The sequence below is a fragment of the Erinaceus europaeus genome, chromosome 5 (genome assembly GCF_950295315.1).
Source record: "Erinaceus europaeus chromosome 5, mEriEur2.1, whole genome shotgun sequence".
Lineage (NCBI taxonomy): Eukaryota > Metazoa > Chordata > Mammalia > Eulipotyphla > Erinaceidae > Erinaceus > Erinaceus europaeus.
In genome coordinates this window covers 124,261,729-124,275,257 of record NC_080166.1, presented here as the reverse complement: position 1 = coordinate 124,275,257, position 13,529 = coordinate 124,261,729, and the positions used below count along the sequence as shown (strand labels likewise).

The 13,529-nt window shown below is 44.3% G+C and overlaps 1 protein-coding gene across 2 annotated transcripts in view; it reads right to left on the bottom strand.

Annotated features, from left to right (window-relative positions):
• The window catches only part of GPR180 (G protein-coupled receptor 180), a 37,209-nt gene extending 27,978 nt beyond the window's left edge, over positions 1-9,231 (bottom strand). For both annotated transcript variants that reach the window (XM_007526846.2, XM_060191758.1), the window contains exons 1-2: positions 9,016-9,231; positions 5,588-5,746 (exon numbers count right to left, since the gene is read on the bottom strand). In XM_007526846.2, the coding sequence (XP_007526908.1) occupies positions 5,588-5,746; positions 9,016-9,160 (304 nt within the window). In that variant the 5' untranslated portion in view covers positions 9,161-9,231. The remainder of the gene's footprint in view (positions 1-5,587; positions 5,747-9,015) is intronic.
• Positions 9,232-13,529: the final 4,298 nt, after the last annotated feature.

Genomic DNA, 13,529 nt, shown 5'->3' with positions numbered 1-13,529 from the left:
AGTTGAATAAGGACAAGAGACTGGTATACTTTAACAATGACTCTTTAGTCACTATCAGGCCACCCCATCAGCTGGGGCCCTCATCCAGGAGTCCTGAGATTCCCACACAGACATGATGGGCCTAGACCTCGAATAGATGGAGGTCTCCATCGTTACTGGTCATCTCTATCAGAAACAACACAAGGTCCCCACAGGACCTTGCCTTCTGTTGGGTTCCTTGGGGGAACAGGCCAAATCACCTCCCACTTCACCGTCTGGTCCACTGGCCACCGGAGACAGATGGAGAGCAGGGACTCTTGGGGCAGCAGTGGCAGGAGTGAGCTCACTGAGAGGTCTTCCTGTGCACTGTGGCGGTGGACAGCACAACAAACCATCTCAGGGCACCGTGGTGGTGGACGGAACACTTTATTGTTTCAATTACAAGTTTCTAAAGGGGTAGCTGTGCAGAGGAAGGCAGCCAAGCCAACCAATCAGACTAATAATATCTCCTTATAAGGAAAAAGAGAGCAAGGCAATGAGAAGGTATAGAGGGTGATGCTAGAACAGAAAAATAGAAACTTAAAGAAGGTGAAACCCACCAGAGGGAGGAGGGGTGAAGTGATACGGCGAGACTGACAGGCTGGTTGGAATTCCCCACATACTCCGGCCATCTCACTCGACCACAACGGCTGGCATGCCAGTGGGAGACTGACAGACAGATTTCCAGGAGGTCAACTGTCCATGCTCAACTTCACATGAGACCCACAGCCCTTAATGTGTATCAATAACAGTAGAGAATATTCTATCCTCTGAAGGGAGGCTGGACAACATAATCTGTGTTCCACCTGAGGAAGATGGATCCTGAAATTGGGGCAGCTTGGAATGTTCCTACTCATGACCACAGAATGTGAGCTCAGATCTACAGGGATGCAGAGGTCACATAATTTCCCTGTTCGAAAATTCCTCTTCTCTGGGATCTTCCATTCCAATAACTAAACAAACAAACACACAAATAAACAAACACTCCTGTAAGAGCAGGGAAGAGGAAAAAACTAGAAAAATCATAGCAAACAGTTTTCTAAGCTTTAGCTGCTGTTACATGACTCATCCCAAAGGTTTGTCATTAAAATTCAGCATCTTTAAACTTGCACAAACCGTAGACAATGTCATACATTTCTTACAGACAGGTGGAGTGGCTGTAAGATGGCAAAGGCTTGTTACAAGTCTCTAGCAATGACTCTCAGTGTAGCAAGAGACACCATACTGTGCCTGTGCGTGTGCGTGTCTGTCTCAGTAACTTATGTTTATACAGATTCTGTGTATGACTGACATAGAACTTACACACTCAGAAACATATAGAGAGTATCATACTGAGGATGTGACAGAAAACAAAACAGATTCCTACAGCTCAGAGCTTTACCCTGCCTGATGAGTGTTTTTTTTTTAATGACTTTTATTAGTGATTGAATATTGATTTACAAAATTTTTTCAAGACAGTAAGCTATAAGTCCATACAGTTCCCCCCACCAGAGTTCTCTGTCCCCATTCCCTCCATTGGAAACTGCAGTAGTCCTTCTGAAGTCAGAGACATGGGTTGCCACAGCATAGACACAATTCGCATATGGCTGGGGCTGGCGAACATAATTAGCATATGGCTTCTTCTTCTAGCGTTTGCCAGCATATGGCTGATGGCTGCCAATGGAGCACAGTACAGACTCACGCAAACCCACAAGGGATTGTGGGTGCATGGTATCTGATTTAAGCGTGTAGCTAGGTGGAAGTTGCTCTCTGTTCTCCGCTCTCTCATCTTCCGGCTTCCTGCTTCCCTGAGCGCTAGCAGTGCCTACCATGGCCACCGCTCCCTGGTCTTATACACGTGTAGCTGAAATCTGGTAACTATCTTATGGATTCATAGACCAGTCTAGTCTTATCTTTGCCGATAATTGCCTACCTTGCCTACCTAAATAATACCAGTCTGTACCACTGTACCTTGATGTAATAAGGTTTTGATTGTCTTAAACCTGTGCCAACAAGCAGTCCCCCCCGCCAGTCTTTATTTATTTACAATAGATTCTATAACTATCTACCTCTATCTCCCTTCCTTTCCACTTTTCTTTTTCTCCCATTTTTTTAATGATCCTGCCTTCTCTTCCTTTCTCAGTCACACCTATTATACCTATTACTACTCCTGAGTGTCTCCTTTTTGATAAGAGAATCCGTGCCTGGCTTCCTCTGGTGTTTTCCAGATTCACTTCCCTTTCAGTGATGGTATAAAAACAAGACTGCTGGTGACAAATGTTTCAGGTCCTGGTGGGATAGGGGTAGAGTCCTCTGGTTTTCCTCCTCTATCATTTACTCCTCTGGTAGTATGGGCCAACATTCTTTTTGGGATGCAGAAGGTGCGAGTTCTAGCTTCTGCAATTGCTTCTCTGCTGGACATGGGTATTGGCAGGTCAATCCATACCCCCAACCTGTTTCTATCTTTCCTTGGTAGAGTAGGGCTCTGGGGAGGTGGGGTTACAGAAAGCTTTGATGAGGTCACCTAATAAGTTCCTCTCTTTCTTTCTTTTTTTTTTTTTTTTAGATTTGTTTACTTATTTTTATGAGACAGACAGGAAGGAAGAGTGCTATAGAGACCAGAACACTGCTCCGTCCTATGTGGTACCTGAGATGAAACCCTAGACCTCACCTATGAAAAACACATGCTCTGTCAATGGAACTACCACCTCCTGTGCCTCAACTATTTTTGTAAAAAATTCATCTTTATGAGAAAATTTACTATTAAGTTTTTGTTAGAAAAGTTTAAAGACTTGGAGGTGCAAGGAACCCAAAAAAAAAAAAAAATCCCACAAGCACTAAGCTCTATGGTAATCCATCCTACAAACACCTTTAAGTTTTATTTTTTAAAGATTTATCTATGTATTAATGAAAGAGAGAGGGAGGAGAGAGAGAAAGGGAGAGGAAGGGCGAGAACCAGAGCGTCACTGAGGCATAGTCAGTGTTGGAAATTGAACTCAGGATCTCACGCTTGAAAGTCCTTTGCTCTACCCTCTGTACCACCTCCCAGTCCACATCTTTGTGATTTTTAAAAAGTATTATTATCCCTGTAAATTCTTAACTCAGCACTAAGGTATAGTAAATTCTCATTCTCATATGGCCAATTACTTACTGTATAGTGGCCATCACGATTACCATTTCACATTTATCCACACGGGTCTGAAACAGTCCAGCCTGGAGCTTTGAGGACTGTGAAGATATCAGGATTTGGGTCCCTGAGGACCACTGGTCCTCAGCAGAGGACAGAAATCAATGGAGATGCTGAGTGCATGAAGGAATGAATGAACAGACCGAAGGGCACCATTGTGTATACACTACTGATTTTAAATTTTAAAAATGAGTAAAATGTGGCTGGGGAGATAGCATAAGGGTTATGCAAAAGATTTCCATGCCTGAGGATCTGAGGTCCTATGTTCAGCCCCCAGCACGACCATAAGCCAGAGCTAAGCAGTGCTCTGGTAATAAATAAATAAATAAAAATAAGTGCTTCCAAGGCAAATAAGAGCCCATGAGAATTCAAGTGCTAACTTAACAGAGGGAACAGCCAGCTGGGAGGAGGAAGCAGAGGAGGGAAAGCCCCAGGAAGTATCCAGCGGTGTGATAAGGCTGTGAAGGTGACAAGATCACGGCTGCTTTTCAGATAAACCATTCTGGGTCCACAGGGGACCTGGCAGAGCTGCAAAGTGTCCAGAAAAGAGTAGGCCACAGCAGGGCTACAGGTGAAAGATACAGGAGCTGGGCGGAGGTAGAAGTGAAGGAAACTATAAAAGGCAGGAGATGCAGGCAGGAGCCACTTAGAAGCAACTACTGGCCACACGGCAAGGGGTCCACAGAGATCAAACAGAGGAATGTTGGAAGACTCCTGGTTTCTAGCTTGTGGCTAAGTGGATCTTTCTGAAACAGTGAACACCGGAAGAGGGCCAGCTCATCAGAGGATGAGCAAGACAGTGGACTCAGCACTGGCCAGTGTAAGGGCTGGGGGGAGGGAGCTGGTGGTGGCTCATTCGGTTTAGTGCACCTGCTACCCTGCTACCAAGTACAAGGACTCAGGTTCAAGCCCCCGGGCCCCTACCTGCAGGTGGGAAGCTTCATGAGTGGTGAAGGAGGTCTGCAGGATAAGTTCTGAAATGCAGGGTTTGGGTAAATAAGTTCTTGCTACCTGACTCTAGCCAATGGGACTTTGTCAATATACTGTCAGACAGTCACTAAGACAGAGGAGGCAGTGTGGATGTCTACAATGGCAGTGTTTTTACTTAACGAGGCTAAAAGAGGATGCAGAGACTCTTTGATGTGCAGAACGTGGTAGGGAAAGTAGAAGGGAGAAGGACAATGCCTATTTTTTTCCCACGTTCCCTGACTCCTACAAACAGTGAACCTCCAGTGGGTCTCAGGACACGGTCCTGGTTTCTCTACTAAAAGCAATTTGCACTCACTACGGCCAACCGGTCCTAGTGGATGGAACTGTACTGCTGAGACTGGAGAGCCCAGAGACCAAGACAACTAGATTAGAGTCATAAAAGCAGAGTTTCCCCAGAGTCAAACCTAGCAGTTTATAAATGGTATACCCCAGGAGCCAGGCGGTGGTGCAGCAGCTTAAGCACACGGACTGGCATGAGGATCTCGGTTCAAGCCCCTGGCTCCCCCACCTGCAGGGGATTCCCTTCACAAATGGTGAAGTGGGTCTGCAGGTGTCTATCTTTCTCTCCCCCTCTGTGTCTTCCCCTTTTCTCTCAATTTCTCTCTGTCCTATCCAACAATGACAGCAATGACAACAACAATAATAACAACAACAATGACAATAAACAACAAGGGCAACAAAAAGGGAAAAAAAACAAAGTTTAAAATTAATTAATTAATTAATGGTACACCCGAAGTGGCACAATGTGTCACTTAACGATTAGGTCTTGTTTTCAGCAACACACTGCAAAGCAACATCACGTGGGTTCAACTACAGAACAACCTGAGATCACGCAGGCTCACTGCTGAGTTCAGTGCTAGTGGATAATGATCACTCGTTCACTGTCATTATTCACTTTATGCTGTCACCCGGTTAAAACAGAACTGTCAAATTACTACCGATTGTGTGAATAAAAAATTCAAAAAAAAAGTACACGAGGCCAGGTGGTGGCGCACCTGGTTGAGCACACACATTACAGTGCACAAGGACCCAGGTTCGAGCCCCTGGTCCCCACCTGCAGGGGGAAAGCTTCACAAGGGGTGAAGCAGGGTTGCCGGTGTCTCTGTCTCTCTCCCTCCCCCTACCCTCTCAATTTCTGGCTGTCTCTACCCAATAAATAAAAGATAATTGTTTAAAAAGTACACCATTATAAATGATCTGGACTCCTTTCCTCCTCCACCCCCCAAATATTCTGAATCATAAGACGATAGGGAGGCATTCTATTCTCTTGATAAAGGACATGGCTAGTTCCCTTCAACTTCTGTTTGCCACCTTCCAGACACACTACCATTACAATGCATCAAGAAACACTATACTTCAACACAGAGGGAAATAAACAGCATCTAAAGATCAAAAAAGTACAGACATACTCACTTGTCAATTGAGCTTTGGATAATCTTTCGCTACAACTGTAATCATGAGTGTTTTCCTGTAGCTTGAGCCATTCCTGGGCTTGGAACAGGTAGAGTTTTGCTTCTTTTTCAACAGCTATGCCTACGTTACTGATTCTGACACACAGCAGAGCATGGTCCCCTGGATTGTAAAACAAAAATCATTGACTAGTTTGACCTTGCATGGGGTTGAGAAGATAGGACGGTTCAAGACTTACTTAAATAAGCCTTGGGAATTTAGACAGCTCAAGTGTTTCTTAAGTCTCACTTAACTGGGTAGAATGAACCTCCCACACAGATGCCATCAAGAAATTATTCACACAGATTATCCAAATTACTGTGCGGTGATTATCTTAGTGGATTCCTGACGACATTTCCCTGAATACACAGTAATGTCTGCTGGCTCAGGAAATTCACTGTAAGAGAATTTTTTGCCTCATTTTTCAACCACTCCGCATGTTCTTAACATTTGTCCACAAACTATATGAAGGCATTTCTGAGAAAGGTTTCTTTAGTATTTTTATATATCACGATTGTTAATAATCAATTACACTAATGTAAAAGTAGGCATAGCTAATAACACAAAAAAAGTTTAGATAAATGAGTTTTGGGTGTCTTTTTTTTTTTTTTAAATACCGGATGGAACATTTGATACCTGTGACTTTCATAAAAGAATTTTCAGATATTGTAAGACTCTTATAGTGGTCCAGGAGGTGGTGCAGTGGATAAGGCATTGGACTCTCAAGCAAGAGGTCCTAAGTTCAATGCCTGGCAGTACATGTACCAGGTTGATGTCTGGTTCTTTCTCCCTCTCCTCCTGTGCTTCTCATAAATAAATAAAATACTTCTTAAAAAGTAAGACTATTGGGGTCGGGCGGTAGCGCAGCGGGTTAAGTGCACGTGGCGCAAAGTGCAAGGACCGGGGTAAGGATCCTGGTTCAAGCCCCTGGCTCCCCACCTGCAGGGGAGTCGCTTCACAGTCAGTGAAGCAGGTCTGCAGGTGTCTATCTTTCTCTCCCCCTCTCTGTCTTGCCCTCCTCTCTCCATTTCTCTCTGTCCTATCCAACAACAAAGACATTAATAACAATGATAAAAATAACCCCAACAACGATGAAAAAAAACAACAGTAAGAGTATTACAGAATGAGCTTGACTGCATACACCAACTGCATTTAAAGCCCCGGAAAGAAATGGTAAAAAGCCATCTAAGAGGTGGCTTAGTAGATAAAGTGTTAAACCCTCAACCATGAGGTCCTGAGTTCAAACTCTGGCATTGCATATGCCAAAGTGATGCTCTGGTTCTCTCTATCCTGCCCCACTCCCCCTGCTAAATAAGTAAAAAAAAAAAAAAAAAAAAAAAATTGGGGGTGGGGAAGAAATGGCAAAAAAAAAAAAAAAAAAAAGAGCTGCTTCTGGGGATTCTGGCAAAGAAGAAGTGAAGCAGGAGCCTGCTTTTTATTAATAATGTCTTCAGTTGTTTTTAATTGTTATCATCACCACCTTATCTAAACATTTAAAAAAATCTCCAAGCCTATGATGCATAGATGTATGAAATCTCAGTCACCCACATAAATTTACTGCAAGTTAAATGATCAAGTCTGAATGGGTGTAGATAGCATAATGGTTATGTAAAGAGATTCTCATTCCTGAGGCTTTAAAGTCCCAGGTTCAACCCCCCCCATAGCCCCACCACCACCACCATAAGCCAGAGTTGAACAGTGTTCTGCTTAAAAAATAGTAAATAAGTAAAGAAATTATCAAGTCTGAAAAGTGACTGACTTGGGGGCTGGGCAGTGACACATTCGGTTAAGTATGAGTTACCATGAGCAAGGACCTGGGTTCAAGCCCCCACTCCCTGCCCACAGTGGTGAAGCAGATTTGCAGTGCTCTCTCATTCTTTCTTTCTCTCACTTCCACCCCCTCTCAATTTCTATCTGTCCTAGCTAATAAAAAATAGGGGGAAAAAAATGGCAGTGGATTTGTAGTACAGGCATGAAGCCAAAGCAATAACCCTGGTAGCAATAAAAACAAAAAGTGATAGATTCTATTACCCTAATAACATCTTAAATGCCTTTTTGGTTCATTATGTCAGTGCTATCTTAGTATTTTACTGAATTGAAATCGGTAGCAATAAATACACACACACACAGCTGGAATACTCCATTGCTTAATCCTTCTTGAGAAATCCAGACTTCCTGTGATTTGTCTCCTCTGTTTCATCAAGTACCTCAGGTTTGTGTAAGTTCTCTGGCTGACCATGAGTGATAATAGCCCATGACACAGCTTCCATACAGAGCCCAGCGTGGCGCAGACTGTACCACTCACTCTAGTGACATTAACACTCCCAGTCCTCAAAGTGCAGTTACAGTAGCTGAATGTAAAACTGACAGTGTGACCTAAAAACAAAATTACAACTCTACCTAGGGTTTCTTCATACACTCAAGATCCGTTTCACCCTTTTAACAGTTCTTGAAAAACTTCAGATTTGAAAGTAATTCAGGGTTTCTTCCCTTTACCTCAGCAATTCCACACTTTGCCAAAACTTGAAATTCCTTCCTCATATTAAAATAGCTTCTAGTTTCTATTATCTTCTTAGAACTCTAAATCACTTAAGCAAATAATTACTTAGAACACTAGTCCTATTAAAGGTTCCAAGAATCCCGTGCAAAAAAAAAAAAAAAAAACTCTGAAGGTCCAAATTATATAAAGCAAAAGTGCAAATTCATTCATTGAAATAATTATTGATTTTTTTTTTTTGAGGGAGACCAGAAGGTAAGATTCAAACATCACTTTGATTACAAAAGGGCCAGAGAGGAAACCAAGTCAAATCATGAAGCTTCGAGGATACACTTCCACGGATTTCTGCCAACTTAGTTCCAGGCCTCGAAGTCCACAGTAAACTGACTCACTCTGTAGCAAAGGAAGCACTGTCCTAGCAATGGTGACAACTAGGTGATCAGGTGTCCCCCAGACTCCAGGACAATTTCTCCTCTGCAGGGTGATTTTATCCACATGCATCTTAAAAAGAAAAAAAGCAAACCCCAGAAGGGAGTTCTGGAGCTTCCATTCACACGTCACCCCTGGAGCAGAGACAGGAGTGAGCAAACGTGGCTCCTGAGGGCGAAGGATCTGGGAAGCCGCGGCAGGCGAGTCCTCTGCATTCCCTTGCATGGGGGTGGGGAGATCGGTCTTTGGGGTGCAGAATCCCAACACTAAGAGGGTGGGGGCCGCAGACAAGTGCCTGGGGGCAGCAGTGGGGGGCTGGCAATAAATGCACACACGATCTCTGGGTGCTGCGGTGGGAAGGGCTGCGGGAGGTGCCTGCAGAGCAGGGGAGCTGGGAGGTCGGGAGCAGGGAGGGGTGCGGTCCTAGGGAGGAGCCCTCGCGCCTCGCCCCCGGCGCCCCACCTACCGTGGAACTCGAAGTGGCCGACGTTCTGGCCCTGCGCATCGCGGGCTGCAGCGCTGCTGAAGCTGCCCCACAGCGTCTTCCCCTGGCTGCCCGGCGGCCACCAGCAGCAGGTGAGGGCCACCGCCAGCAGCCGCAGGGCCCCCATCCCCGCCGCCCGCAGCCCAGGGCGCCAACCGCCTGCAGTTTCGGCCCCACGTCGGCAGCTGGGGAGGGTCAGAGGAGGGGGCGGAGCGGGAGTCACTGGAAACTGACAACCAATAAGGAGAGCGCTTTCGCCACGAGCTGAGAGAACCCACCAATCAGAGGCCGAGGTGGGCGGGACGAGTAGAGACGCTCGGCCCGTCTTTCCCCAGCCTGCGGGCTAGTTCCCGCCTTTTTTTATGGAGATTCAGAAAGATGGAGCTTCAGGTTACGGCGAAAGACCCGCCTCTACGGCCCTATCCGGGCCACTGCGCGTGCGCGAAAGTCTCCCCTGTCATTTAAGGTCCCTTCTGTCATCTACCGGATATGCCCACTTTTATGTCTCCAAGATACTTAACAGCATGCACAATTTAACTCGAGGCCTTTCTTGGCTTCCTCCAACTGAGATACCCCCCTCTTTGGTTCCCATTTCTTGAATATTTATCATCTAGAAGGTCAGTCATGGGACAGCCCCCCTACCCATCCAACCCCAGCCTTAAACCCCTACGTCCAGTCCAGCCAATGAAACCTGTTTAGTAGAGCCTCTTGTGTGCGGTGATGGCAGGACATATCAAATGCACAATTAGGTGCACCCTGCCATCAATAGATACTTGGCTTATGGAGGTGCTGGGGACTGAACCTGGGACCTCTGGGACCTCAGGCATGGGAGTCTTTCTACATAGCCATTATGCTATTTCCCCTATCCTCTTAAATTCTTTAAACTATGGTTTTCAAGTCTATCAAATTGCTTTATCTCGATTTCTCTTCTCTCTTCTTCCATCCTTCCTTCCTGAGTTACACTCTGAGTTCACTGTACACACTAGGGCTATAGTCTCTGCAGATGCCTCTGGCTAGGATATTTTGCTGATTCTACCATTCCTTTCCCCACTTCACTTCTTAAGGTAACTTAAGAAGCCCTTCTTAACCCCGCCCCCCCTGCCCCGCCAAGTTTGTGTTAGATGTCCCTAGTGTTAGATTCCCATACTCTCTTATTAGGGCACTCACTACCCTGTGTTGTAAATGTCTTGATTTCTCTGAATTCCCCACCCCACCAGACACTGTCTATCTTGATCAAACTAGAAGCTCAAAATGAACTAAGAATTTCAGGCGTATAACTTATTCTCATTTAACAACAAACTTCTACTGCATCTAATAGAGTTCTCACAGCAGACTTCATTCACCACTTAGACAATAATAGGCCTTGATGGAGGGTAGATAGCATAATGGTTATGCAAAGAGACTCTCAGGCCTGAGGCCCCCAAGTACCAAGTTCAGTCCCCCACACCACCATAAACCAAAGCTGAGCAGTGCTCTGGTAAAAAATAATAGTAATAATAAAACAGTCGTTGAGGGGACACTTTCTACCACTTGTCAGGTATTTTCTGTATCTATGGTAAATCATTTATAAATGGGCAATATTAATAATATGAGACTTTTATCTATTTTAAATTATAAGGGTAATTTTCATGTGGCTTTAAAAAGATGAACAGTGGTGTACTGCACCAAAGTAAAAGACTCCGGGGTGGGGTGGCGGTGGGGCTGGGAGAATACAGGTCCTGGAAAAGGATGGCAAAGGACCTAGGGGGGGGTTGTACTGTTATGTGGAAAACTGAGAGATGTTATGCAGGTACAAACTATTGTATTTAATGTTGAATGTAAAACACTGATCCCCCAATAAAGGAAAAAAAAAAAAAAACAGACAGTGAAGAGGTTGGGGGTAGATAGTATAATGGTTATACAAAGAGACTCTCATGTCTGAGGCTCCAAAGTCCCAGATTCAATCCCCTGCACCACCATAAGCCAGAGCTGAATAGTAAAATAATAGTAATAGTACTAATTGTATGAAGTAAACATGGAAGTCCTCATTTCCACCTTCCTCTGTCCATACCTGATACTCCCAAGTAACTTCTCTTAATAGTTTAGGGTGAGTGCTTCCAGACATCTATCTACAAACACATTTAGTATTTGCAAACTGTAGATAGAAAATTGGTCCTATGAATAGAGGGAGAGAATGGACCTTGAATGCTGTGAGAGTTCTTCACCTCTTGTGTGTCTTCTCTTCATAATCAACATTTTTTTCTCTCTCATTGAAGACAGTGATTTAATTTATTATTTATTATTTTTAAATTATTATTGTTATTTACTTCTTCAGCTTATTTGAATGGATATGAATGTCAGATCTATAGACCCTAAAAGTTCAAGAAGAGTTACTAGAGAGCCAGGCAGTGGTGCACCTAGTTAAGTGCTCACATTACAGTGTGCAAAGACCCAGGTTCAAGCCCTGGTTCCCACCTGCAGGGGTAACACTTGACAAGTGGTGAAGCAGGGCTACAGGTGACTCTCTTTCTCTTTCCTTTTCTATCTTCCCCGCCCCTCAATTTCACTCTGTCTCTATCCAATAATAAATAAATAAATAAATATTTTAAAAAAGAAGTTACTAAACTATGCTAGAACCTTAGGCCAGTTCCAAATTCCAGGAAGCTTCAGTTGGCCAAAGGTAAGTTAGATGTCCATCCTGTGGCCTGCCTGGGAGAGTCAAGCTGGAGAGAATCTGGTCAGATAAAATGTATTTTGGTCCACACTCCATGCTGGGACATTCTTTTAAAAGGCCCATATCAGCCCACTGTATTGAAAAAGTGAGACAACACTAGTGATCAGTGAGGTTGTATGTAGGCTTTCTTTCTTTTTTAAATATTTTATTTATTTATTTATTTATTTATTTATGAGAAACATAGGAGGAGAGAGAGAAAGAGCCAGACTTCACTCTGGTACATGTGCTGCTGGGGATTGAACTCAGGACTTCATGCTTAAGAGTCCCATGCTTTATCCACTGCACATATGTAGGCTTTCTGTAATTATTAAGCAGTATAGCAATGACTGGACAATGTTCTTAGGAAATTATCATTGATACAAATATATATGATAGGATATCAGAAAATATACACATAAGGTTGTAACTAATGGCATGAATTTGGATTTTATTTATTTGTTTAGCCAGAACACTGCTCACCTCTGGCTGATGAACATTGGACCTCAGAGCCTCAGGTTTGGAAATCTTTTTGCATAACCATTATGCTATCTCCCCAGCAAAATAAAGTGTATACATTGGTTATGCCAAATTCCCCCCTCAGATTTGATCAACATATATGCTAAAAGTCAAGATAGGGTGGAAGGTATATTATAGCGTAATGACTATGTAAAAGACTTTCATGCCTGAGGCTCTGAAGTTCCAGGTTCAACCCTCTGCCCACCTCTATAAACCAGAGCTAAGCAGTGCTTTCATAAAAATAATGGCAAAGGATGGGGCAGGGGTAGATAGCGTAATTTTTATGCAAAGAGACTCTCATGCCTGAGGCTCCAAAGTCCCACGTTCAATCCCCTACACCACCATAAACCAGAGCTGAGCTGTGCTTTGGTAAAAATAAATAATAAATGGCAAAGATACTTAGTCAATGGTTACTATTTGTTTTTCTTCCTATGCCCAGTCCTATTATAGGGTCTTGAAATTACAGCAGGAAACAGACAAACAAACAAAAGCAAAACTAAGCAGTTCATTGTAAGTGTGAGTGCTGGGGGTAGGGGTGAAAGGAAAAAGTGCTATTTGGATTAGGGCAGCTAAGAGAGAGCTCACTAATCAGATCATATTCCAGCTTTCTTCTTCTAGCGTTTGCCCTTCTTCCGTAGCCAGTCAACAGCGTCAGGTTGAGCCTGATGTAAAGTTTCGAGACCTCCTTTGAATCTGGAGAGGTGGCAGTCGTTGACTATGTGGGTCATAGTCTGTCTGTAGCCGCAGGGGCAGTTCGGGGTGGTCTCTGGCTCCCCAGCGATGGAACATAGCGGCGCACCGGCCATGGCCTGTTCGATAGCGATTGAGGAGGGCCCTATCAGCTGAGAACTGAAGAAGCAAGAAGGGTAACAACTGGGAAAAGAGCATTCACTTTCAAATTGCATGCTTGGCAACATCAAGAAAGTGTAAATACACGGAGGCTGGGGCAGAGTGAGTGAGAGAATACCGGAAGATCTCCAGACAAGACCTAGGAGCAGCTTTACCCATGACTGCAAGCAGCCTGCTCCTGCCCTTTAAACTTTTGCAATTTCAACCAACCTCCCATCTCTTGTCTTTGCAGAACTCCACTGGGAGTTCTCAGCTCTTCTAGTGAATAATTTGTAGAGACTGCTGCATTCCAACAAAAAGAATTCAGTCATTTAGAACTCTGATCAGCTGCATTGGAAACAATGCCTAATGGACACTGGTGACACTTGCCGGGTTCCAGGACCCACTCTGCAAAAAGCCCAGCCCAATAGGTGCCAGCGGAGAACCGCTGCGCCTGCGC